The 23,527-nt window shown below is 39.2% G+C and overlaps 1 protein-coding gene, 1 non-coding gene and 1 pseudogene across 2 annotated transcripts; 2 read left to right on the forward strand and 1 right to left on the reverse strand.

Annotated features, from left to right (window-relative positions):
- Positions 1-799: 799 nt before the first annotated feature.
- Positions 800-17,357, forward strand: LOC129494619 (TAR DNA-binding protein 43-like; annotated as a pseudogene).
- LOC129495317 (small nucleolar RNA SNORD107) lies at positions 12,134-12,207 on the reverse strand. The gene has a single exon (XR_008661487.1). It is a non-coding gene; the product is annotated as a small nucleolar RNA SNORD107 (small nucleolar RNA).
- Positions 17,358-20,378: 3,021 nt separating the features above from the next.
- On the forward strand, positions 20,379-21,275 carry LOC129495042 (glyceraldehyde-3-phosphate dehydrogenase-like). The gene has a single exon (XM_055302351.1). It carries the CDS (start codon positions 20,379-20,381, stop codon positions 21,273-21,275), a length of 897 nt encoding a protein of 298 aa, XP_055158326.1.
- The last annotated feature ends 2,252 nt before the right edge of the window (positions 21,276-23,527 follow it).

The raw sequence follows: 23,527 nt of genomic DNA on the forward strand, positions 1-23,527 counted from the left end.
ATCCCAGGAGCCCGGGATCATGCTCTGAGCCCGGGATCATGCTCTGAGCCAAAGGCAGACATTCAACCACCCATGCGCCCCTGTGCCTCACTCTTTAAGGAGAAAAGGAAACTCTCATGCTTAATCTTCCACGCACCTCTTAAATTTATTTCTCTGCAATTATATCAGAAGATCCCAAGAGACCCTAAGTAGTATATTTGGGACCATTCTCAGAACTGAAGAAAAAGAAATCGCCAGCCAAAACGAGCACTTTCTACTACTGACAAGGATGGAGGAAAGCTGAAAACACCCAAGAGTTAATAAGCTAAATGTAAATTAAAAAGATAAAAAGGAGAGCCTAAAATCAAATGAAATTAGAATCAAATGAAATCAACTATATATAAATATTAAAAAACAAACACAAAATATAATTCAAGTTGCTTTTTAACACAACACATGGACTCTAGATCCTAAACCAAATAAATTCTGAGGACAATAACAATTACAAAGAAATCTTAAATATTATATGATGTTTGGAATATAATTTGTAACAGTTTTTGTGTGTATCATAGGATAGAGCAAACGAGCAGAGATATTGGTGTGAGTGGGAGTCAGATTTTTATGGTGGAAGAAGGGAGATAAAGATATGGAATGAGGCAAGATGAGAAAGAACCTCATGAAGTTGAGAAATACCAGTATACAGTGATGGTTTAAAAAAAAAGCCTCGTTTTATCCACTAGGCCTAGTGACAGTAACACTATGTAATGCCTAACTTTTGGTCTTTAACTAGCATTCCTCACTAAAAGATTCCTTGAAGAAAATGGCTGATTCCAGGTATGGAAAGGGAAAGTACCAGGTGAGCATGGAGTATCTTGTTCTTGTAGGCTGGGCAGTAGGAGTGCTCAAAGGCTGAGCAGGTCATGTCCAAAGGACACAGGAATTAGACTGAATGGGCTCCATGTGGCCAAATTTGGGATAGTTTGAGCAAAAGAATAATTAATAATGGTTATAATACATGGATAAATAAATATGTGAATATATATTGATATGAGAGAGAACGCTTTTTTTAGCCTAAGTGCCAACTAGTAAATGTAAAAAAAAATGATCAAATGAAAAAAATCACAATTTTTCCACTCACAAATGACATATATACAACAAGGTAACACAGTATAACAACTGATACAGTCAAGGATCATCAATGAATGCTAGCACCATTGGGGGATATGGTCTCAAAGCATCACTTTGTTGGTTTGCAACCTCAGAGTTTCTCAGGTGAAATTCAAAAGTGGGCCCCAAATGTGGAGGGCAAAGAGATACTGAAGAAACAAGCAGACCCCTTCAGAGTGGTGGGTAGAAGTTTTAATGAGCAAGGGAACTTACATATGAGGATATGAACCTTACTTGGGACGAGTAGATCTTGAGACGAGTAGATCTCTGGATCTACACAACAGAATCATTAAGTTTTTATTTAGAGGTCTTAGCAAAGCTCAGGCATATTTATTATCCAGATAGTCTCAATAACAGTCCTTTCAAGATTGCATCCTTGAAGCGGCTGCTAGTAAAGGAATAATAGGTGGAATATAGATTCCAAGGATGAGGAGAGAGTAAGGAGCCTCTAATTCCCCGGGTGCAGTTCGCAAGTCAACCAGTGGTCACATCCTCTCTGTGACCTCCTCCAACACATTTCTAAGTCACTTTTTAGTTACAAAAGAAGAAAGTATATATCCACGGTGAAGAGATCTGATAGCACATTAAGTATATGTACAAAAATAGCATTGCCAGTTGTGGTGTAATGAGTATATGACACTAGCTGGGTAGTATTCTTGCCAGACGAGTTTAGTCTGAATCTAATAAAAGAGAAAACAATCAAATAACTCTTCAAATTCAGAATGTGGGACATTTTATAAGGGTAAAACTCTTAAAAAGTCAGTGTCATGAAAAACATCAATACCACAACTATCAACATCACAAACAATAACCACCAGCACCAGAAGGTAATTATAGTCTAGATTAAGAGTGGTTTAAGGGACTTAAATAGACAATGTATTTATAGTGATTGGATCTTGGATTTAAAAAAGGCTACTAAAGACATTCCTGGAACAATTGGGAGATTTGAATATAAACTATAGTATTATTTTTTTAATACAAACTGTATATTAAATAACATTATTGAATTGTTAACTTCCCTAGGTGGGTAACTGTGTTGTAGCATAGGAGAATATCCTTGTTCTTAGGAAATGCATGCTGAAGTATGGAGGGATAAAGTGAAGTGTAAGGATCTCTACAACGTACCCATTAGCAATCATGTTCCATTTCCCTCTAAACCCACTAACCCCAGGCCTGGACAACCATTATTTTCTGTCTTTATGGAGTTGCCTATTCTGGACATTTCATATAAATGGAATCATACAGACAGTATTTGGTCTTTTGTGACTGACTTCTTTAACTTAGCATCCACATTGTAGCATGTATCAATAATTCATTCCTTTTTATATGCCATGTTTTTCCATTCAACAGTTGATGGACATTTGGATTGTTTCCACATTTGATCTTATGAATAATGTTGCTATAATTATCTGTGGACAAGTTTTTATGTGGATATAAGTTTTATTTCTATTAGGTATTTACCTAAGGAATTGGAATAGGAGTAGAATTGCTTATAAGGTTACAAATTTGGTCACATGATTAGTCTACACGTAACCTTTTGAATATTTGCCAAAGTGGGGGCTGACCCACTTTCCAATTCCATCAGCAGTGTGTAAGGGCTCCAATTTCTCTACATCTTGACCAACATTGCCTTTCTTATTATAGTCATCCTAGGGGGTGTGAAGTGGTATTTTGTAGTTTTGATTTGCATTTCTCTGATGGCTGATGATTATCTTGATTATCTACTGATTATCTTTTCATGTGCTTATTGCCCATTAAATATCTTCTTTGAAGAAATGTCTATTTAGATCATTTGCCCATTTTTAAAATTGTCTTATTTGTCTTTTTATTAGACCCTTATTAGATATATGAACTGTGAAAAATTTCCATTTTTTCAGTCATTTTCTTCCTTTCTTCATTGTGTCCTTTGAAGCGCACACGTTTTTTTTAATTCTTTTTTTAAGGATTTTTTAAAAAAATTATTCATGAGAGACACACAGAGAGAGGCAGAGACATAGACAGAGGGAGAAGCAGGCTCCATGCAGGAAGCCCAATGTGGGACTTGATCCTAAGACTCTCAGATCACGCCCTGAGTCAAAGGCAGTGCTCAACGGCTGAGCCACCCAAGCATTCCTGTAGATGTTCTTTATTAAGTTGAGGAAGTCCCCCTCTATTCCTAGTTTGCTGAGAACTTTTATCATAAATGAGTGTTAGATTTTGTCAGATACTTCTCCTGCATCTACTAATATTATGTAGTAATACATTACTACATTAAATGATTTTCAAATGTTGAACTAATTTTGCAGACCTGGGATAATTCCCACTTGGTCATGGTGTACAATTCTTTTTACACATTGGTGGATTCAATTTGTTAATATTTTGTTGGGTATTTCTGCATCTGTATTCACAAGAGATATTGGTCTGCTTTTTTGTTTTGTTGTTGTTTTTTACTTTGTAATGTTTTTGTCTGGTTTTGGTATTAGGGCAATGCTGGCCTCACAGAATGAGTTAGGAAGAATCACCTCTGCTTCTGAAAGAGATTGTATGTATGGTAAAATTTCCTCCTTAAATGTTTGCTAGAATTCATTAGCAAACCCATCTGGGTCTGGTGCTTTTTATTTTGGAAGGTTATTGATTATTGATTATATTTCTTTAATGTATGTAGGCCTATTCAGATTGTGTATTTCTTCTAGTGTGAGTTTTGGTAGATTGTTTCTTTGGAAGAAGTGGTCCATTCCATCTAGGTTATCAAATTCATGAGCAGAGAATTGTTCAGAGATAGTATTCCTTTATAATCTTTTTGATATTCATGGGGTCTGTAGTGATGTTCACACTTTCATTTTTTTAAAATTTTTATTTATTTATGATAGTCAGAGAGAGAGAGAGAGAGAGAGGCAGAGACACAGGCAGAGGGAGAAGCAGGCTCCATGCACCAGGAGCCCGACGTGGGACTCGATCCCGGGTCTCCAGAATCGCGCCCTGGGCCAAAGGCGGGTGCCAAACCGCTGCGCCACCCAGGGATCCCACACTTTCATTTTTTTTCACACTTTCATTTTTGATATTAGTAACTTGTGTCTTCTCTTTTTCTTGGCTAGCTTGGCTAGAAGCTTTTTAGGTTTTAGTGATCTTTTTGAAGAATAAGCTTTTCATTTCAGTGATTTTCAGTATTTAATGGAGAAGTTTAATTTTATCAATTTCTTCTTTAATTTTTATTATATCTTTACTTCTGCTTACTTTGAATGTAATTTACTCTTCTTTTTCCAGTTATAGGTAGAAGCTTAAATTAATGATTTTAAATCTTTCTATTTTAATACATGCATGCATTCAATGCTATAAATTTCCCTCTAAGCATTGTTTTTGCTGTATCCCACAAATTATGATTTTATAGTTTCACTTAGTTCAAAATATTTAAAAATTATTCTTGAAATTTTCTTTTGATCCATATGTCCACATGAATTTTTGAATTAGCTTGTTATTTTCTGCAAAGCAGCCAGTTAGAGTTCTTATTCTTCAATAAGAATAAATGAATTCGGGCTGCCAGGGTAGCTCAGCGGTTTAGCACCGCCTTCAGCCCAGGGCCTCATCCTGGAGATGGGGGATTCAGTTCCATGTCAGGCTCCCTGCATGGAGCCTGCTTCTCCCTCTGCCTGTGTCTCTGCCTCTCTCTGTGTGTGTCTCTCATTAATAAATAAATAAAATCTTTAAAAAAAAGAATAAATAATTTCTAATGACTAAAAGTACTTTGGAACCACTGTAATTGAGGTCTACAATTATTACAATTTAGGTCTACAATACTCTCCTCCTTTATCTTCACTCTTGCTCTGAATGTACCACATTAAAACAGGAATAATTTAGAGGCACCTAGCTGGCTCAGTTGGTTAAGTATGTGACTCTTGGTTTTGGCTCAGGTCATGATATCAGGGTGGTAAGACTGAGTCCTGCATCAGGCTCAGCGTGCGTGTGTGTGGGGGGGTGAGGTGGGGGGGGCGGAAGTCTGCTTGAGGTTCTTTCCCTCTCCTTCTACCCCTTCCCCTGCTCCCTCTCTCTCTAAAATGAAATAAAATTTAAAAATATTAAATAAAATAAAACAGGAATAATTACTAAATTATTCACAATTCCTCCTAGTATTTTTTTTTAAGATTTTAATTTTTAAGTATTCTCTACACCAAATGTGGGGCTCAAACTTACAACTTTGGGATCAAGAGTCACTTATTTCACTGACCAAGACAGCCAGGCACCCTCCTCCCCGTATTTTTTATGGCATATTACAAAATGTATTTTGTCACTATTCTATCTCATATTTCCTCTTTTTTGATGTATCTGTCCTGTGGAAAGCATCAACAATTCCTGAAAATAATAGAGCCCAAAGGCCATCACTAGCTAGAAGAATGATAAGAATCTTACTCTTGAGAGCAGCAGTGTATCCTTTTTAAATCTTATTTTTGTCACACTAGACACTTATATTTGGCAGCATAGTACAGGTTGGGTTCCGGAGAACATTAAGCTTTGCTAAGACTGCATTTCATCATTCAATAAAAGTCTCATGGAGCACATTTTTGTTATTAAAGAAAATAAATTAGGCTCTATTCAATAGGTCTTTCTCTGGATTTTAGTTAATGCTGATTTTTAAAAATATCTGGTATAATAAAAGGAGTTGCAATGATTTTCCTTTCTGAGTTCAGGAAATGTCTCATTCAATTATTGGTTTGCTATTAAGTACTGTTAGGCAGAAAACAAAGGAATGAACTCTCTTTCTGGTATAAATAATAGAAAGTTCAGCATATAGTAAATGTTTTGCAGTTTATACTACTTATATTTTACTGAACGTGGCTGTAAGTGATTCAGGGAAAGATGGATATCAGAGAATGCTCATGTTTGCTAAGGGGAGGATATAATTCCTCTTAATATTGATATTGCATGTCTTCAAGATTCAGCTATTTGGTGTGTTTGGGATTCTGTAAAAGGTTTTGTTTAAGAGTACTCTTATGATAGCACTGAGTAGTGTACAGAACTGTTGTTGAATTACTTAACTATATACCTGCAATTAATATAATCACTATATTTTAACTATACTGGAATTATTATTTTTTAAAAGGTTTATTTATTTATTTATGATAGGCATAGAGAGAGAGAGAGAGAGAGGCAGAGACACAGGAGGAGGGAGAAGCAGGCTCCCTGCCGGGAGCCCGATGCAGGACTCGATCCCGGGACTCCAGGACCCTGGGCCAAAGGCAGGCGCTAAACCGATGAGCCACCCAGGGATCCCCACTATACTGGAATTTAAACAAGAAAGAGCTTTTGTTATTTACTCCTCTGAAATCATAATGAATAGCATTTCTCTTTGGAAAATATTAAGTGCCCTGTGTTGGAATCCCCAGGAGGACCCCCAATAAATAGTACTTCTTTTCCTTTCTTGATTTATAGACAAACTGAGAAAATAAAACAAAGAGTATATATATAACCCACATTCTGATTACATCTTATTGTTGGTAGAGATGACGTTGAAGGATATGGCTCTAAATCTGTAGCCATATGTTCTTACTAATACTCATCTCACAATTAAGCAGTTTAATCCAGAAGGGGTAAGGGAACTGGGGGACTAGCTTAGGATAGGAGCTTCTTGAGGGCAGCTGGCTTCTAAGAGGAAGAACAGCAGAGCAAAGAATTTGCATTAGTGGTTTTCTTCAGAGATTTACTAAACAGATAAATCACCCCATTCTCTTGGGATGTAGTGGGGAAAAAGGGAAGAGTGTGCTTAGGAAGAAGCCTTCCTCAGGTAAGCCAGGAGTAGAAGAAAGGAATTCCATTCCTACATTCCCCAGTTCTTTGTTCTTTGGGTTCATTTATTTAGCTACTAAGCCTGTGGAGAACCACAGGCTATTCTGTTTAATTGTATTCATAAAACTGCTCTTCCCAATACATACACTTTTCTTTTGGGCATTATTCTGGGACTGTTGGTGGGAATTTAGATTTTGATCCAAGAAGCCTAGGAAATGGGTGAGCAAGTATACTTATTAGTCAATACTAAAGATATTCCACTTCAAAGGCTAGAAACTAATTCTCCACTTTCCATTCCAAACTAAGCACAGTCACAATGCCCAACAGAGTGTATCAGAGGTTCCACATGAGACTGAATGAATATATTGATATATAATAAATAATAAAAACTGAAAATAGGGAATTTTTATCAAATGTGAATGTAAATCTTTCCTCATTATCAAATTCCTGGAAAGAAATTAAAGTCTAAAGATAAAATCTTTTTGCAAATTTTGTAAACCAGGGACAATTAAGTACAAAGGAATTAAAATTCCAAATTAAAATTTTTTGTTCTTTTGAACTCAAAGTTTGAAGTTAAAATTTTTTCAGGTCCCAAACTCATCCTCTCAAATTTCTTTTTTTTTTTAGTTTTAGCCAGAGACTATGATTGAGTGGGACTGAGGTTCCTTCTATAGCCATGGTTTCAGCTGGCTGTCATGTAGGGAGTATGCTTTCTTTAGAATTTCAGAAATAATACCTGTTCAGAGCCATGTCTTTCCTGGGTCTCTCATTTTAAAAAGTTCAAAGTGTCCACAGACCCTATAATAGCCACAAATTTAGGAAAGGAGATTTCTCTATCCCAAGAGCAAGAGATGAGGGAAAGCCAGACCACTCTGCTTTATCTCCACTCAGGAGATGGGGAGTGCATGAATCCTTGAGCACAGAGCTCCAGGCTGGAGAAACCCACTGTCAAGAAAACCCACATTCACGGCTACATGCAAAAGAATGAGACTGGACACTTCCTTGCATCATTAAGCACCAAATGCTTAAATGTAAGACCTGAAACCATAAAAACTCCAAGAAAATATGTCAGTCTTAGCAATATTTTTCCAGATCTGTCTCCTCAAGCAAGGGAAATGGAAACAAAAATAAACTATTGGGAATATATCAACCTAAAAAGCTTTTTTGCAAAGTGAATGAAACCATGAAAATGAACAGACAATCTACTGAATGGGAAATGTTTGCAAATGACATATACAATAAGGGGTTAACATCTAAAATATATAAAGAACTCATAAGATTCAACGCCAGGGAAAGCAAACAATGATTTTAAAAATGGGCAGAGGACCTAAATAGACATTTTTCTAAAGAAGACATACAGATAGCCAACAGACACATGAAAAGATGCTCAACATCATTAACTATCAGGGGAATGTAAATCAAAACCACAATGAGATTTCACCTCACACCACTTAGAAGAGCTAGTATCAAAAAGACAGTAACAGACAATAACAAAAAATGTTGAGGCTATGGAGAAAGGGAACTCTTAAACACTATTGGCAGAAATGTAAACTGGTGCTGCTACTATGAAAAACAGTATGGAGGTTCTTCAAAAAGTTAAAAATATAAACCATCCGGTAATTCAACTTCTGGGTATTTACCCCAAGAAAATGAAAGCACTAATTCAAAAAGACATATGCACCCCTATGTTCACTGCAGCATTATACATAGTAGCCAAAATGTGGAATCAAACTAAGTAGTCCATTGATAAATATATGTGATGTAATATTACTCATATAATGTATAAAAAAGAATGAAATCTTTCCATTTCCAACAACATGGATAGGCCTAGAGAGTATAATGCTAAGCAAAACAAGCCAGTCAAAGAAATATAAATACCATATGATTTCATTTAAGTATGGAATCTAAAAACAAATGAACAAACAACAAAAAAAGAGAAACAGAATGATAAATAAGATAATAAACTGGTGGCTGCTAGAGGGGTGGGGTGGGGAGATGGGTGAAATAGGTGAAGGAGATTAAGTGGTACAAATTCCAGTTAAAAAATAAATGAGTCATGAGAATGAAAACTACACATAGGGAATATAGTTAATAATAATATAGTAACTTTGTATGGTGACTCATAGTAACAACAATTACTGTGGTGAGCATTTTCTAATGTATATAATTGTCAAATCACTAAGTTGTACCCTTTTCTTTTTTCCCCAGTATGATCCATGCTCAACGTGGGGCTCAAACTCACAACCCTGGTATCAAGAATCGCATGCTCTACCGATTGATCAAGCCAAGCACCCTGCTATGTTGTACTCTCAAAACTAATATTTATGTCGATCATATTTCAATTTAAAAAACTCCCACACTCAATCACCATTTACTTCTCAAAACAGCCCTGGTGGTCATGTGTTCCCCCTTTGCCTCTGTATTTGTAAGAGTTTTACCAGGGAAATAGAGCCAACAGAATACAGAGAGATGTAAACAGATATAGATACAGATTTAGATACAGACGAGGAGATTTATAATAGGAATTGACGGGATCCCTGGGTGGCGCAGCGGTTTAGCGCCTGCCTTTGGCCCAGGGCGTGATCCTGGAGACCCAGGATCGAATCCCACGTCGGGCTCCCGGTGCATGAAGCCTGCTTCTCCCTCTGCCTATGTCTCTGCCTCTCTCTCCCTCTGTGTGACTATCATAAATAAATAAAAGAAAATTAAAAAAAAAAGTTTAAAAAAAGGAATTGGCTCACTGTAGTTATGGAGGCTGTCCCATGATCTGTCACGTGCAAGCTGGAGAACCAGGAAAGCAGTTTATATTTAGTTCCAGGCCTGAGAATCATAGGGCTGCTGATGTAAGTTCCAGAGTCTGAAGGCTGGAGAACCAGGAGTTCCAACATCTGATATCCAGAGGCAGAAGATGGATGTCCTAGCCCCAGATGAGACAGAGAGACTGACAGAGAGACACACACAGAGAAAATTCTCAAAAACAACTGAATGATACCTGCCCACATAATCAAGGTGGAACTTCTTTACTCAGTCCACTGATTCGGATACTAATCTCTTCCTCAAACGGCCTCACAGATGCACCCAGCAACAATGTCTGGTCAGCTCTCTGGGTATGCCTTAGCTCAGCCAAGTTGACAAATAAAAATAACTGTCAGAGCCTCCTATGGAGACACAGCATGGGAGGATACTCCTTGGCTGTACTTCCCCAACTCTGAAGTTTCTAAGCATCTGCCCAAGGTCACTTAGTCCCCTTATTTGTCTGCTCCTCTCATATGCACAGGACTTCATCTTAAAATTAACCTAATTTTAATCCTGAGGACACCTGGACACTGGGCTGCTGGTAAAGGCTTAACAACTGGCTGGGGTTTTTTTTAGGGGGGGGAGGGCTTGATTTGTAGAGTTGGCTGATCTTAGTGGCATAAGTACTCCCACCAGGGCCAATTTCAAGCTGCCAACTGAAAGTGAAGTTGAGAGGAGATATGCAGTAGCATAATATTATATAATGTTTCCACCATACAAGTATAATATATATAAATAACATCAGGGATATAGAAAATTACAAATTGTAGTAAAATAATCAGGAAGTGTTGACTTTTGAGTATTATAAAGAAAACTGACTTTTTAAATTTTTACGTTGTTTTAGATTCACCAGAAGTTGCAAAATAGAGCAGGGAGGTTCTAGGTATCCATCACCTAGTTTCCCTCAATGGTATTACCTTTTTTTTTTCTCAATGTTATTATCTTATATGATGATAATATATTATGAAAGTCAGGAAATTGAGATTATAATTCCTTTGATTTTTTTGAAATTTTACTTTTTTTTTCTTTTAAAGAGGGAGAGAGAGCACACATGTGAGCGGGAGAGATGGAGGGAAAGGGAGAGGGAATCTTAAGCAGGCTCCATGCTCAGCACAGAGCCCATGGGACTCAATAGCAGGATCCTGAGATTGTGACCTAAGCTGATATCAAGGGTTGAGGTTACCCTAAATTTTACTTTTAACTGTGGTAAAATACATGTAACACAAAATTTACTATCTTAATCATTTTTCAGTGTACAGTTCAATATTACTGTTTATTTACAATGCTGTGAAAGTAACTCCAGAATTTTTACCTTGCAAAAAACTGGAACTCTATACTTACTAACTCCCCACTCCTCCTATCCTCAACTCCTGGCAACCACCATTCTGTTTCCTGTGTCTATGAATTTGACTACTTTTGGTATCTCATATAAATAGAATCATAGAGTATTTGTCTTTTTGTATCTCACTTATTTTGTGTCTGACTTAGCATAATGTCCTTAAGATTCATGCATGTTTTAGCTTGTGTTAAAATATACTTCCTTTTTAAGGCTGAATAGAATTCCAATGTGTATTTCCAGGGAATCATCCCTGGAAGTTTTGTGGACTGCTTTAGTTTCCTGAATGCCTAACATACAGTTAGAGAATTTCTGCTTAGATTGCAAATTGGGAGAATGGGCCTTAGGAAGTACTCAAGTGGAGCCAAGGAGGCTTTAACATAGTTGTGTTTTGTTAGTACACTGTTAATTTTCCAAAAAAGAGTGTTTCTTTTTTTGCTGTAAACCATATTATATTTATATAAAAGCCAAAAACAATATGATGAAGCATGAAAACACACAAATTTCAGAGAGTAGCTTTTTTTTTTTTGTGAGTCTGGTCAATTTTACACAATGAAACACTATTAAGAAATATAGAGAATATAATATGAACTATAATATAAAAATATAAGACACGTAGTAATACTTTTAAGAAAAGTGAAATAATAACTGTAAGAGACAACTTAATACCACAAAAACTTTAAATGTCATATGTTAAAAGTAACTTTTTTCTTAGTATTATGCAGCAGGTCTTGGGATGTAGGGATATAGGCAAATAAAAAAGGAGGTTTATAGGAATAAACTTTCTCAATACTATTTGTCTGATTTCATATATAAAATGTCAGACATTATAAGAAATAATATAAATGTCTAAGACTAAATGTCTAATTATATTTTCAAATATAAGGTAGTTTTTTAAAAAGCAGAAGTTTTACATTTTTTTAATAAGCTAGTAATAGCACCCATAAATAAAAATTACAAGACATTGAGTAAAACAACTTTACCATGAAAAGATAAATATAATTTAAAGACAAAGCACCTTTCTTTGACTTCAATAGGAAATGTGGGCAAAGGCCCTCATCTCCAAATAATCCCATCTGAGTACACTCAGGCTTGTTTTATTTAACAAGGAGAATTTAAGCTCAAATTTTGAAATCATTATGTTCACACAAGGTCCTGTGTCATCATGAACCTAGTTCTTTTTTGAGAGTGTAGTATTCAATTAGAAGTTGTAGTAAGCCATTTACATGGTACAGTTATACTTTTGATGAGTGCTATTCATAAACATTAGCCATGTATTTAGGGAACTCATTACATTTCATTTAGGTGACACATTTAAAAATTCATAGTTTTAAAAAAATACTTTATTTATTTATTCATGAGAGACACACACATAGAGAGAGAGAGAGGCAGAGACACAGGCAGAGGGAGAAGCAGGCTCCATGCAGGGAGCCCGACGCGGGAACCCAAGTCTCAGGGATCACATCCTGGGCTGAAGGCGGCGATAAACTGCTGAGCCACCCGGGATGCCCTAAAAATTCATATATCTGATAGGAAGTTGTAATTAAGCTCCATTTCTCTGCAGGGTAGAAGCTGAGAAATGTGTTTGCTTATGACTTGGTATTTTTGCCAATTATTTAGTAAGATTAAAAGTGTGTGTGTTCCTGTGTTTTTTTTTTTTTTTTTTTTTTTTTTTTTGCCAATTACACAGCACGCACCACCCAATGACATCTGAACATTTACTTATCGAATAAATTTATCTTGAGATTCCTTCCACGTAGTCTGCCAATGTGTTATTTCTCCTTAGGGAATAGACTTTGCTTCCTGTACAATAAGCATCAATTAGGTCTTGGGCAGGAAGTCCTACATGCAAGAATATCATTTTGGTGTATTAGATAAAAACCTTAGAGACATATTTTAGCGATAAATAAAGTTGTGTGTGTGTGTGTGTGTGTGTGTGTGTGTGTCTGTGGTTTTTTTTTTTCCTTGCACTGTTTGCAAGAGAGTCCAGGTTTCAGGAGTAATGGCTCACTAAATTGAGAGAACAAACCAGTTGTAGCTCAGTATATATGGCAGTCAACAATTCGACGCAGATGGCATTTAGTTCAGTTTTGATTTAAAAAAAAGAAAGATGCTTGTGTTTTGGCAAAGAAAACCAGGGTGTGCCTGTTATTCTTGGCTTATCACGGAATGCAAGGATTTTAGGAATCTCACTCTTTTTTTGCAGATAATGTATGTGACAGAGTCTACCCTTGACCACACTTTAGTCAGGTTCATTGGAACTCTTTCTTCATCTGGTCCTGATTTTTGGACTTCTGTGTCTTTCTCTGCATTACCTAATTTTAGCAAGAATCCTGTCAAGTTGGTTTAGGCAGACTCTCCCACCTTCCATAGCTGATCACCCTCGATATCTGTTTGGGTTCCTCATCCTCCACTGTTCCCCAGATGGTCCCATCACTCTGGCCTGCCTCCAGCAAGTATCCTGTTAGATGGGCTTAGCCAGAATCTTCTCTTACCCCTGATATTTCCTCTTAATAATTCTCCATTCACCCAACCCACGTCCTCCCACCCAACCTTGATCATTGGCAATACATTTCCACTTTTCCTTGCTGTATTTGGAGTTGAGCCTGATTTCTCTCCCCACCTACAGAACTCCTTTGTAGCAGCCCCCTTTGAATAGATTTCTTTACCATCTTGAAAATGTGATTGCATTTTTTTTTCTTTTAGCATATGAACACTTAGCTGAATGGTGAGCAGAGTTGGGTTAAGGATAGGATGTGTTTTTGTTTCTTAGATGGCTGAAATGTATTACTAAACTTTTGGAGGAAAATGCTGATTCTAATTATAAGTGTTTTATAAAGACATGTGTGCACAGGCACACACACCCTGCTTTGACTATGAGAACCTTATCACCTGTGGTAGAATTTGGATTATCAGCTTATCTCTGGGGTCATCAGAGATAGAGCAGCAGGTGGGAAAAGCAGACAAAGATTGAGGCTCCTGGCCTTAACCATACTTCTAAAAACTCTTAAAGTTCCTCCCATGCCCCATTGTTCTCAGTGTTTTACTTCATTTTTTTAACTACATGAAATTCCACAAAATGAAAATTAACTTGGGGGCACCTGGGTAGCTCAGTGGTTGAGCATCTGCCTTTTGCTCAGGTCATAATCCCAGGGTCCTAGGATCGAGTCCGGCATTGGGTTTCCTGCAGGGAGCCTGCTTCTCCCTCTGCCTATGTCTCTGCCTCTCTCTGTGTGTCTCTCATGAATAAATAGAATCTTTAAAAAAATGAAAATAACTTATATTAGTGAGTATCATCACTAAAAATATGAAAAATCTAGAGGGCTCAATAACTACTCAGTCATTTATAGTTAGGGTGAGTGAATCCTCTTCTTGAGTCACATGGGGCTCTCCTCCTGGGATAATCTATTCAGCTACATCAGAGATTATACGTGAAATTCATGAATTAATGCACATTATAAAAGTGTCAAACAAGGGGTGCCTGGGTGGGTCAGCCATTTAGGTGTTTGCTTTTGGCTCAGGTCATGATTCAGAAGTCCGGGGTTGCACCCTGCACCTGTAGGGCTCTCTGCTCAGTGGGGTGGGGGGAGGGTGTCTATCTCTCCCTCTGTCCCTCACCCTGCTCTCATTCTCTCTCACTTTCTTTCTCTTTTTCAAATAAATAAATAAAATATTTTTAAAAGTGTCTACTTGGGTATATATGGAGTAAAAAATACAATCCACTCATCTCAATTCCTTCTCACTTCAAGTTCTAAGCATATATATACACATATGTTTTTCACTGAACAATATATCTTAAAGATCTTTCTATACCAGTGTACAATGATTAGTTAAAATTTAAACAAATTGCTGCGTGGTATCATGTTAGGTGGACAAAAAATTATTCAGCAGAAGTTCAGCTTTGGTTAAAATAAGAAAAAAAAAAGAAACTTTCCAAATCTCAATGGTAAAGAAATATCAAGGGGGAAAAAAAAAGAGGAAGAAGGTACTTATAAGGTTAATTTCTAAAAAGAAGGAAGTGCACTTAGAATTGGTTATCTCAAAAACACAGCAGACAGGGATCCCTGGGTGGCGCAGCGGTTTGGCGCCTGCCTTTGGCCCAGGGCGCGATCCTGGAGACCCGGGATCGAATCCCACATCGGGCTCCCGGTGCATGGAGCCTGCTTCTCCCTCTGCCTGTGTCTCTGCCTCTCTCTCTCTCTCTCTCTCTGTGTGACTATCATAAATAAATAAAAATTAAAAAAAAAAAGCCCAACTCTGGTTTAAAAAAAAAAAAAAAGAACACAGCAGACAAAACCTGAAGCTAAGACAAAGTTCTTAGAAGGTTGATTTTGATGTTCTTTTCCTGCAAACACAATTATACTATGTTTTAAATTTTTGTGATAACCAGCTACTAAAGGTTATAACCTGTAAATTTATGAAAATACAAAAAAGGCTCTTTACAGGAAATTGTAATTTGCTCTAGGGAATTGTATTTGTTCAGGAAATTAAAAATTTTCACAAGCCTCTGATAATTAATCCATTAATATCATCTGATTCACCTTATTTTTTTAAAGATTTATTTATTTATTTGAGAGAGACAGAGAGAGACAGAGAAAGAGAGGAGGCGCAGAGGGAGAGCAGCTTAGGCAGACTTTGCAATGAGTGTGGAGCCTGATGTGGGGTTCAATCTCAAGACCCTGAAGTCATGACCTGAGCCAAAATGAAGAGTCAGAGGGTTAACCAACTAAGCCACCCAAGCGTCCCTACGATCTCACTCATTGATATATAAATTATGTAAATTCTCCTGCTATGTAATGGAAAATAAGTAGGCTCAAAATTGTAGATAACTTTCCTTTCTTGTAGTTGAACAAATTAAAAAATTTGGCATCGTGAATAGACATACTTCCCAAAACAAAACAAAGAATTTCATTCTTTAACGGGAGTATGAGAGCACCGTAACATACGATGGTATTGTTGTTCTCTAACTGATGACCATTTAGGTTGATTTCTATATTTAACTATTACAACATCTGTGACAAACATCTTTGTATAAGTGTTTGCAAATATGTGCAAATATGCACCAATAGAAGAGAGGTCTAGATTTGGAATTTCATGTCAAAACATATGTGCATATTATATTTTGAAAGAAATAATCTTCTTTAAAGGTCGCGTATTTCTAGCAGTATCTAAGAATATCTTTTATGGATTTTGTGGGAGCGAAGCGGTCGCGGGGCTGCTCCAGTTTTCCTGTCGGGCTTCCCAGCCGCGGGGATCCTGCACGCCCCCGACGCCGGCTGGGGCAACCTGGTGCACGTGGTCAACTACCCCAAAGATAACAAAAGAAAAATGGATGAGACAGATGCTTCTTCAGCCGTGAAAGTGAAAAGAGCTGTCCAGAAAACTTCTGATTTAATAGTGTTGGGTCTTCCATGGAAAACGACTGAACGGGATCTAAAAGAATATTTTAGTACCTTTGGAGAAGTTCTTATGGTTCAGGTCAAGAAAGATATTAAAACTGGGCATTCAAAGGGGTTTGGCTTTGTTTCGTTTTACGGAGTATGAAACCCAGGTTAGAGTACTGTCACCGCGACATATGATAGATGGACGGTGGTGGGATTGTAAACTTCCTAATTCCAAGCAAAGCCCAGATGAGCCTCTGAGAAGTAGGAAGGTGTTTGCTGGGCGCTGTACGGAGGACATGACGGCCGAGGAGCCGCGGCAGTTCTTCTGCCAGGACGGAGAAGTGGTAGACGTCTTCATCCTCAAACCGTTCAGGGCCTTTGCCTTTGTTACGTTTGCAGATGATCAGCTTGCCCAGCCTCTTTGTGGAGAGGACTTGATCATTAAAGGAATCGGCGTACATATATCCAATGCCGAACCTAAGCACAATAGCAATAGACAGAACGAAGTGGAAGATTTGGTGGTAATCCAGGTGGCTTTGGGAATCAGGGTGGATTTGGTAACGGTAGAGGGGGTGGAGCTGGTTTGGGAAACAATCAAGGTAGTAATATGGGTGGAGGGATGAACTTTGGTGCTTTTAGCATTAATCCAGCTATGATGGCTGCGGCCCAGGCAGCGCTGCAGAGCAGCTGGGGCATGATGGGCCTGTTAGCCAGTCAGCAGAACCAGTCAGGCCCATCAGGTAAACAACCAAAGCCAAGGCAACATGCAGAGGGGGCCAAATCAGGCCTTTCGTTCTGGAAATAACTCCTATAGCTGTTCTAATTCAGGTGCAGCGATTGGTTGGGGATCCGCATCAAATGCAGGGTCAGGCAGCGGTTTTAATGGAGGCTTTGGTTCAAGCATGGATTCTAAATCCTCTGGCTGGGGGATGTAGACAGTGGGGTTGGTAGAGACTGGTGGGAATTCAAATTTTTCTAAACACATGGTAAGTATGTTGTAAAATACATATGTACTAAGAATTTTCAAAATTGGTTTGTTCAGTGTGGAGTATATTCAGCAGTATTTTTGACATTTTTCTTTAGAAAAAGAGGAAAAGCGAAAGGAATTTTATAAGTTTTGTTACATAAAGGGTTGGAATATTGAGTGTTTCAAAGTGAACTGCTGTTTGCCTAATGGGTAAAAACCAACTCACTACAATTGATATCAAAAGGTTTCTCCTGTAATCTTTTATCCCTGGACTTGTCAAGTGAATTCTTTGCATGTTCAAATGGAAACCATTGATTAGAACTACATTCTTTTCTCCTTGTTTTAATTTGAACCCACCATATGGATTTTTCCCTTAGGAAAATCTCCTTTTTGGAGATCATGGTGTCACAGTGTTTGGTTCTTTTGTTTTTGTTTTTTTAACACTTGTCTCCCTTCACATGCAAAAGTACAATATGAAGCCTTCATTTAATCTCTGCAGTTCATCTCATTTCAAATGTTTATGGAAGAAGCACTTCATTGAAAGTAGTGCTGTAAATGTTCTGCCATAGGAATACTTCTTCTGTCTGCACGCTTTCTCATTCAAGAACTCGTCAGCATGCTGCACAGGCCGCGTCTTTGACGGTGGGTGTCCCATTTTTATCTGCTACTCTTTATTTCATGGAGTCGTATCAACGCTATGAACGCAAGGCTGTGACATGGAACCAGAAGGCTGTTTGAACTTTTGAAACCTTGTGTGGGATTGATGGTGGTGCCGAGGCATGAAAGGCAAGTATGAGCGAGAAAAGGCGAGAGCGCGTGCAGAGACTTGGTGGTGCATAATGGATATTTTTTAACTTGGCGAGATGTGTCTCTCAATCCTGTGGCTTTGGTGAGAGAGTGTGCATAAGCAATGATAGCAAATAATGTACGAATGTTTTTGCATTCAAAGGACATCCACGTCTGTTGGAAGACTTTCAGTGAGTTTTGTTCCTAGGTAACCCACGTTAGTTGAATGTGTTAAGTGAACTGATACTTGTACTGCCCCACCCCTTTGTCAACGACTGTGAATGCTGTATGGTGTGTGTTCTCCTCTGTTACTGATCTATAAGTGTGCTCATGTGACCTGAAGCTGGTGGGTTGAGAACTTGGACTGAGCTTGTGGTGTGCTTTGCAGGAGTACTTGGAAGCAGAGTTCACCAGTGAGCTTGGGGTGTCACACAGAAGGGTGGAAGTCCTAATGTCTGTTAGCTCCCCTAAGAATGCTGTCTGAGGCAGTTCTGTGTCCTGTGCTTGGATGCTTTTTATGAGAGTTGTCAATGTTGGAAATTCTTAAATAAAACTGATTTAAATTTAAAAAAAAGAATATCTTTTATGCAGTATGATCACCAACACTGCATTTTAAAAGATTGTTTTACTGAAATATAAATCACATACTGTAAAATGTGCCAATTTAAAACGTATAATTCAATGGTTTTTAGTGTACTCACAGAGTTGTACAACCATCACTACAATCTAAATTGAGAATACTGTCTTCACTCCAAAAAGAATCCTTGTTCCCACTAGCAGTCACTCTATTCTCCCCTTACTCCTCGTCTTTCAGCCCTAGGCAGCCATGAATCCTCTGTTTCTACAGATTTGCCAATTCAGGACATTTCACATAAATCAGAATCATAAAATATATGATCTTTTTGTATCTGGCTTTTCATCAATCTTTTAATTACTGTCAATCTGATAGGCGGAAAAGTTGTCTCACTGAGTATTTTATATCATTTTCATCAGGTTGAACTCATTTTTTAAAAAGTTTTTTATCTTTAAGTAATCTCTACACCCAACATGGAGCTCAAACTCACAACCCTGAGCCAAGAGTGGCAAGCTCCACTGAAGATCCAGCCAGGCGCCCCAACTCACTTTCATATACTTACTAGCTATTATTAGTGCTTCTAATGTAGGTAGCCTGGTTTTATATTTATCAAGTTTTGTTAAAATCTAGCTAATAAAAATGTGAATAAAATATTTGGTTCTAGCGTCCTTCTTTGCGGATACACCATTGTAAGGACTTAGAAGACTAGATTTGAATTTTTCAGACTCTTAGATTTCTGTAGACTGTGGCACTGCAGGGAGGGCTAGTCTTCAGTCCACCTCTAGGTCCACCCCATTCTTCCCTTTTTTTCTGAGGCAGTGCACAGGGTGCTTATACTCTGGCTCTCATGAGCGCATTCCTTCCATCCCCCTACGGAAGACTTGTGTATCCCCACCCCTGCTGAACCAGGGAGTCCAGGTACCAGTAAAAGGGGGCAGACCGTGTGTGTGTGTGTGAGGGGCATGCTCTCACTGCTCTGTGGACTCCCTACTCCTTGCCTCAGGCAGAGGGGTGAGCTGAATGAAGTGTCAAAGCTGGCACAGGGACCCTTGACTCCCCTGTAAATAAAATTTTGTAGCCCACTTATCCCTGTTCTGTCAAGTCCATGTTAATTTGATCCTAAACCTTGCACTTGTTAATTTATGTTTGTAGTTGTGACCTGTCAGGAAGACAGCCTGATATTGGGAATTTTATTTTTGGAAACATAAAATATATAAAATGTCTTGATCTTGAGGAGCTTCTTTGGGGAAATCAAGCTAAGTTTAGAATGTAGTTTTCAAATACAATTCACCATAAGATTAAAAGTTACAAATCTAAACGATGGCCATTGTTTGCCTCAAAGCAACTAAAAATCAAACCATCAAAACAAAAATACGTGCAGCCTGGGTGGCTCAGCGGTTTAACACTGCCTTCCGCCCAGGGCGTGATCCTGGAGACCCGGGATCCATTCCCAAGTCAGGCTCCCTGCATGGAGCCCGCTTCTCCCTCTGCCTGTGTCTCTGCCTCTCTCTCTCTGTCTCTCATGAATAAATAAATAAAATCTTAAAAAAACAAAAACAGGCTCTCTGCTCCTCCCCATTCGAGAGACAGCCGCATCTTCTGGTGCAGTGTCACCCGCGTCCCCGAGACATGATGGTGAAGGTCGGAGTGAGCACATTTGGCTGTATTGGGCGCATGGTCACCAGGGCTACTTTTAACTCTGGCAAAGTGGATATTGTCACCATCGATGACCCCTTCATTGACCTCAACTACATGGTGTACATGTTCCATGATTCTACCCATGGCAAATTCCATGGCATGGTCAAGGCTGAGAATGGGAAACTTGTCATCAACGGGAAGTGCATCTCCATCTTCCAGGAGCAAGATCCTGCCAACATCAAATGGGGTGATGCTGTGGAGTCCACTGGGGTCTTCACCACCATGGAGAAGGCTGGGGCTCACTTGAAGGGCAGGGCCAAGAGGGTCATCATCTCTGCTCCTTCTGCTGATGCGCCCATGTTTGTGATGGGCGTGCACCATGAGAAGTATGACAATTCCTTCAAGATTGTCAGTAATGCCTCCTGCACCACCAACTGCTTGGCTCCTCTGGCCAAAGTCATCCATGACCACTTCGGCCTTGTGGAGGGCCTCATGACCACCATCCATGCCATCACTGCCCCGCAGAAGACTGTGGATGGCTCCTCTGGGAAGCTGTGGCGTGAAGGCCAACGGGCTGCCCAGAACATCATCCCTGCTTCCACTGGTGCCACCAAGGCTGTGGGCAAGGTCATCCCTGAGCTGAACAGGAAGCTCACTGGCATGGCCTTCCGTGTCCTCACCCCCAATGTGTCTGTTGTGGATCTGACCTGCCACCTGGAGAAAGCTGCCAAATATGATGACATCAAGAAGGTGGTGAAGCAGGCATCGGAGGGCCCCCTCAAGGGCATCCTGGGCTACACTGAGGACGAGGTTGTCTCCTGCGACTTCAACAGTGACACCCACTCTTCCACCTTCGTCGCTGGGGTTGACATTGGCGTCGATGACCACTAAGTCAAGCTCATTTCCTGGTATGACAATGAATTTGGCTACAGCAACCAGGAGGTAGACCTCATGGTCCACATGGCTTCCAAGGAGTAAGAGCCTCCTGGACCACCAGCCCCAGCAAGAACAAGAGGAAGAGAGAGGCCCTAAGCTGCTGGGGAGTTCCTGCCCCAACTTAATCCCCCAACACACACTGAGAATCTCCTGACCTCCAATTTACATCCCAGACCCCGAGGAAGGGAGGGGCTTGGGGGAGCCCTAGCTTGTCATGTACCATCAATAAAGTATACTGTATCCCCAAAACAAAAACAAAAACAAAAACAAAAACAAAAACAAAAACAAAAAAACAAACAAAAGCCAGAATGAACTGGTGGCCTGTCAAGACCGAGTCATATTAGCTCCTTGAGAAGTCTCATATGAATGCCTAGATGTTAGGAACTGGACATAATGAGGTAGGTCATATCAGTGGGGAGAAAGAGGGAAAGTTCAAGTTAATTTTGGGTCTTCAGATGGGGCTTAATGCTAATTAACTTATCTTAAACCAAATCTACTTAACATATAATGGAATAAGTAATTATGCCTTATTGTTTTTGTGACTTAGCATTCTTTTCTTCCAATGTTAAAAACAGTGAAGAGAAAACCTGTAATTGTCAGATGCAGTCATAATACTTTCTGTTTATTCAGCTTTGATAGGTATTTCTCAATCAAGATTAGTTTGGTTGATGTCTTTTCCTTAGGGCTGTAAAGCAAACATCTTTGTGCCAGTGAAATTAAATACTGCCCTGGGAGTCAGGAGACTTGGACTCTGATTCCGTCCCTTGAAGTCTACCTACCTATTCAGCCCCAGGTCTTTGAGGCGTCTTGGGTACCATGAGGTTCCCTGTCTCCCTCACAGCACTGTGTAGGGAACAACAGAAATCACTTCTGTGAAAGTGCTTTCAAAAGTATCCAGGGCTCGTATGCCATGTCAGGAGTTTGTTGTGAGGATTAAAGAAATTATTTGCCTGGTAATGGCTCAGTTAATGTTAACTGATATTATTTTTTTTTAAAGATTTTATTTATTTATTCATGACAGACACAGAGAGAGAGAGGCAGAGGGAGAAGCAGACTCCATGCGGGGAGCCTGATGTGGGACTTGATCCCGGGTCTCCAGGATCACAGCCTGGACCAAAGGCAGGTGCTAAACCGCTGAGCCACCCAGGGATCCCAATGTTAACTGTTATTATAGTTATCCCTGCTTTTCACATTTAAACCCATACCATGTTTTACACAGCATCAACATCTTACCTTGGAAAAAAGAGAGGTATATAGGAACATTAAATTCAACTTTACAAGTGGATAAATTAAAAAGAAATCTGACCTTCGCCGCTTTCCCTCTGGGTCCCTCTAGGTTTATATGTTACTCTTTTTTCCCATAATACTGTGCTCAGAAATAGGAATATTTAGTGTGGGTTTCTTATTAAAAGAAAAGCCTCTGTTTTTTATTTGTGCTTTGCCTGTTTCTCTGACTGAAGGCATTTACATTAGCGGATTGCAAGTCTTCTCATGCACTTCTCAGCATTCCCACAGCAGGGCAGAGCAGCACCATAGAATGAACTCGAGTCAAGCTGAGCTGTAATGGAACACAGGGTCTGCGGCCCTTCACCTTGCTTGAATATGCAGTCTCACATGTAACCCTGTGAATGCTCTGTTTGCAGTTATGCTTATCACATTTACCAGGTTGTTCTTCAAGCACTGTTATGCCCTCTTAGCATTTTGTGGGTGTGTATGTTCAGTATAATCAGAAGGGCAACAACTAAATGTATACCCCCCTATAAAACTGCCCTTCCTTTGGTTGGATGCATTCTTCTGTGGAAGGGAAGACAAACTTAACCTGGTGCTTGAGACAACCACTGGTTTTGCTGTTGAGACTGAGTGCAGCCCTTTGAGAAAGCAGGAGCTTGCTGCTGCTGTTGGTGTTTTCACTCCTTACGTGTAGAAGTGAAATTATGAAAGGCTGCATCTGAGGCTTACATGTTGTTTTCACAGCCACCGTTTAACACTTATATGGGGATCCAGACATTTTGTGGAGGCTTTCACTACAGCCTGAATTTTAGAGTAATCTGTAGATAGGTCTCTGAGTAGACATTGATAAATTTTTGACACACACACACACACACAGAGAGAGAGAGAGAGAGGCAGAGACACAGGCAGAGGGAGAAGCAGGCTCTATTCAGGGAGCCCGACGTGGGACTTGATCCCAGGTCCCCAAGATCAGGCCC

Source organism: Nyctereutes procyonoides, unplaced genomic scaffold (genome assembly GCF_905146905.1).
Source record: "Nyctereutes procyonoides isolate TBG_1078 unplaced genomic scaffold, NYPRO_anot_genome, whole genome shotgun sequence".
In the NCBI taxonomy this organism is placed as follows: Eukaryota; Metazoa; Chordata; class Mammalia; order Carnivora; family Canidae; genus Nyctereutes; species Nyctereutes procyonoides.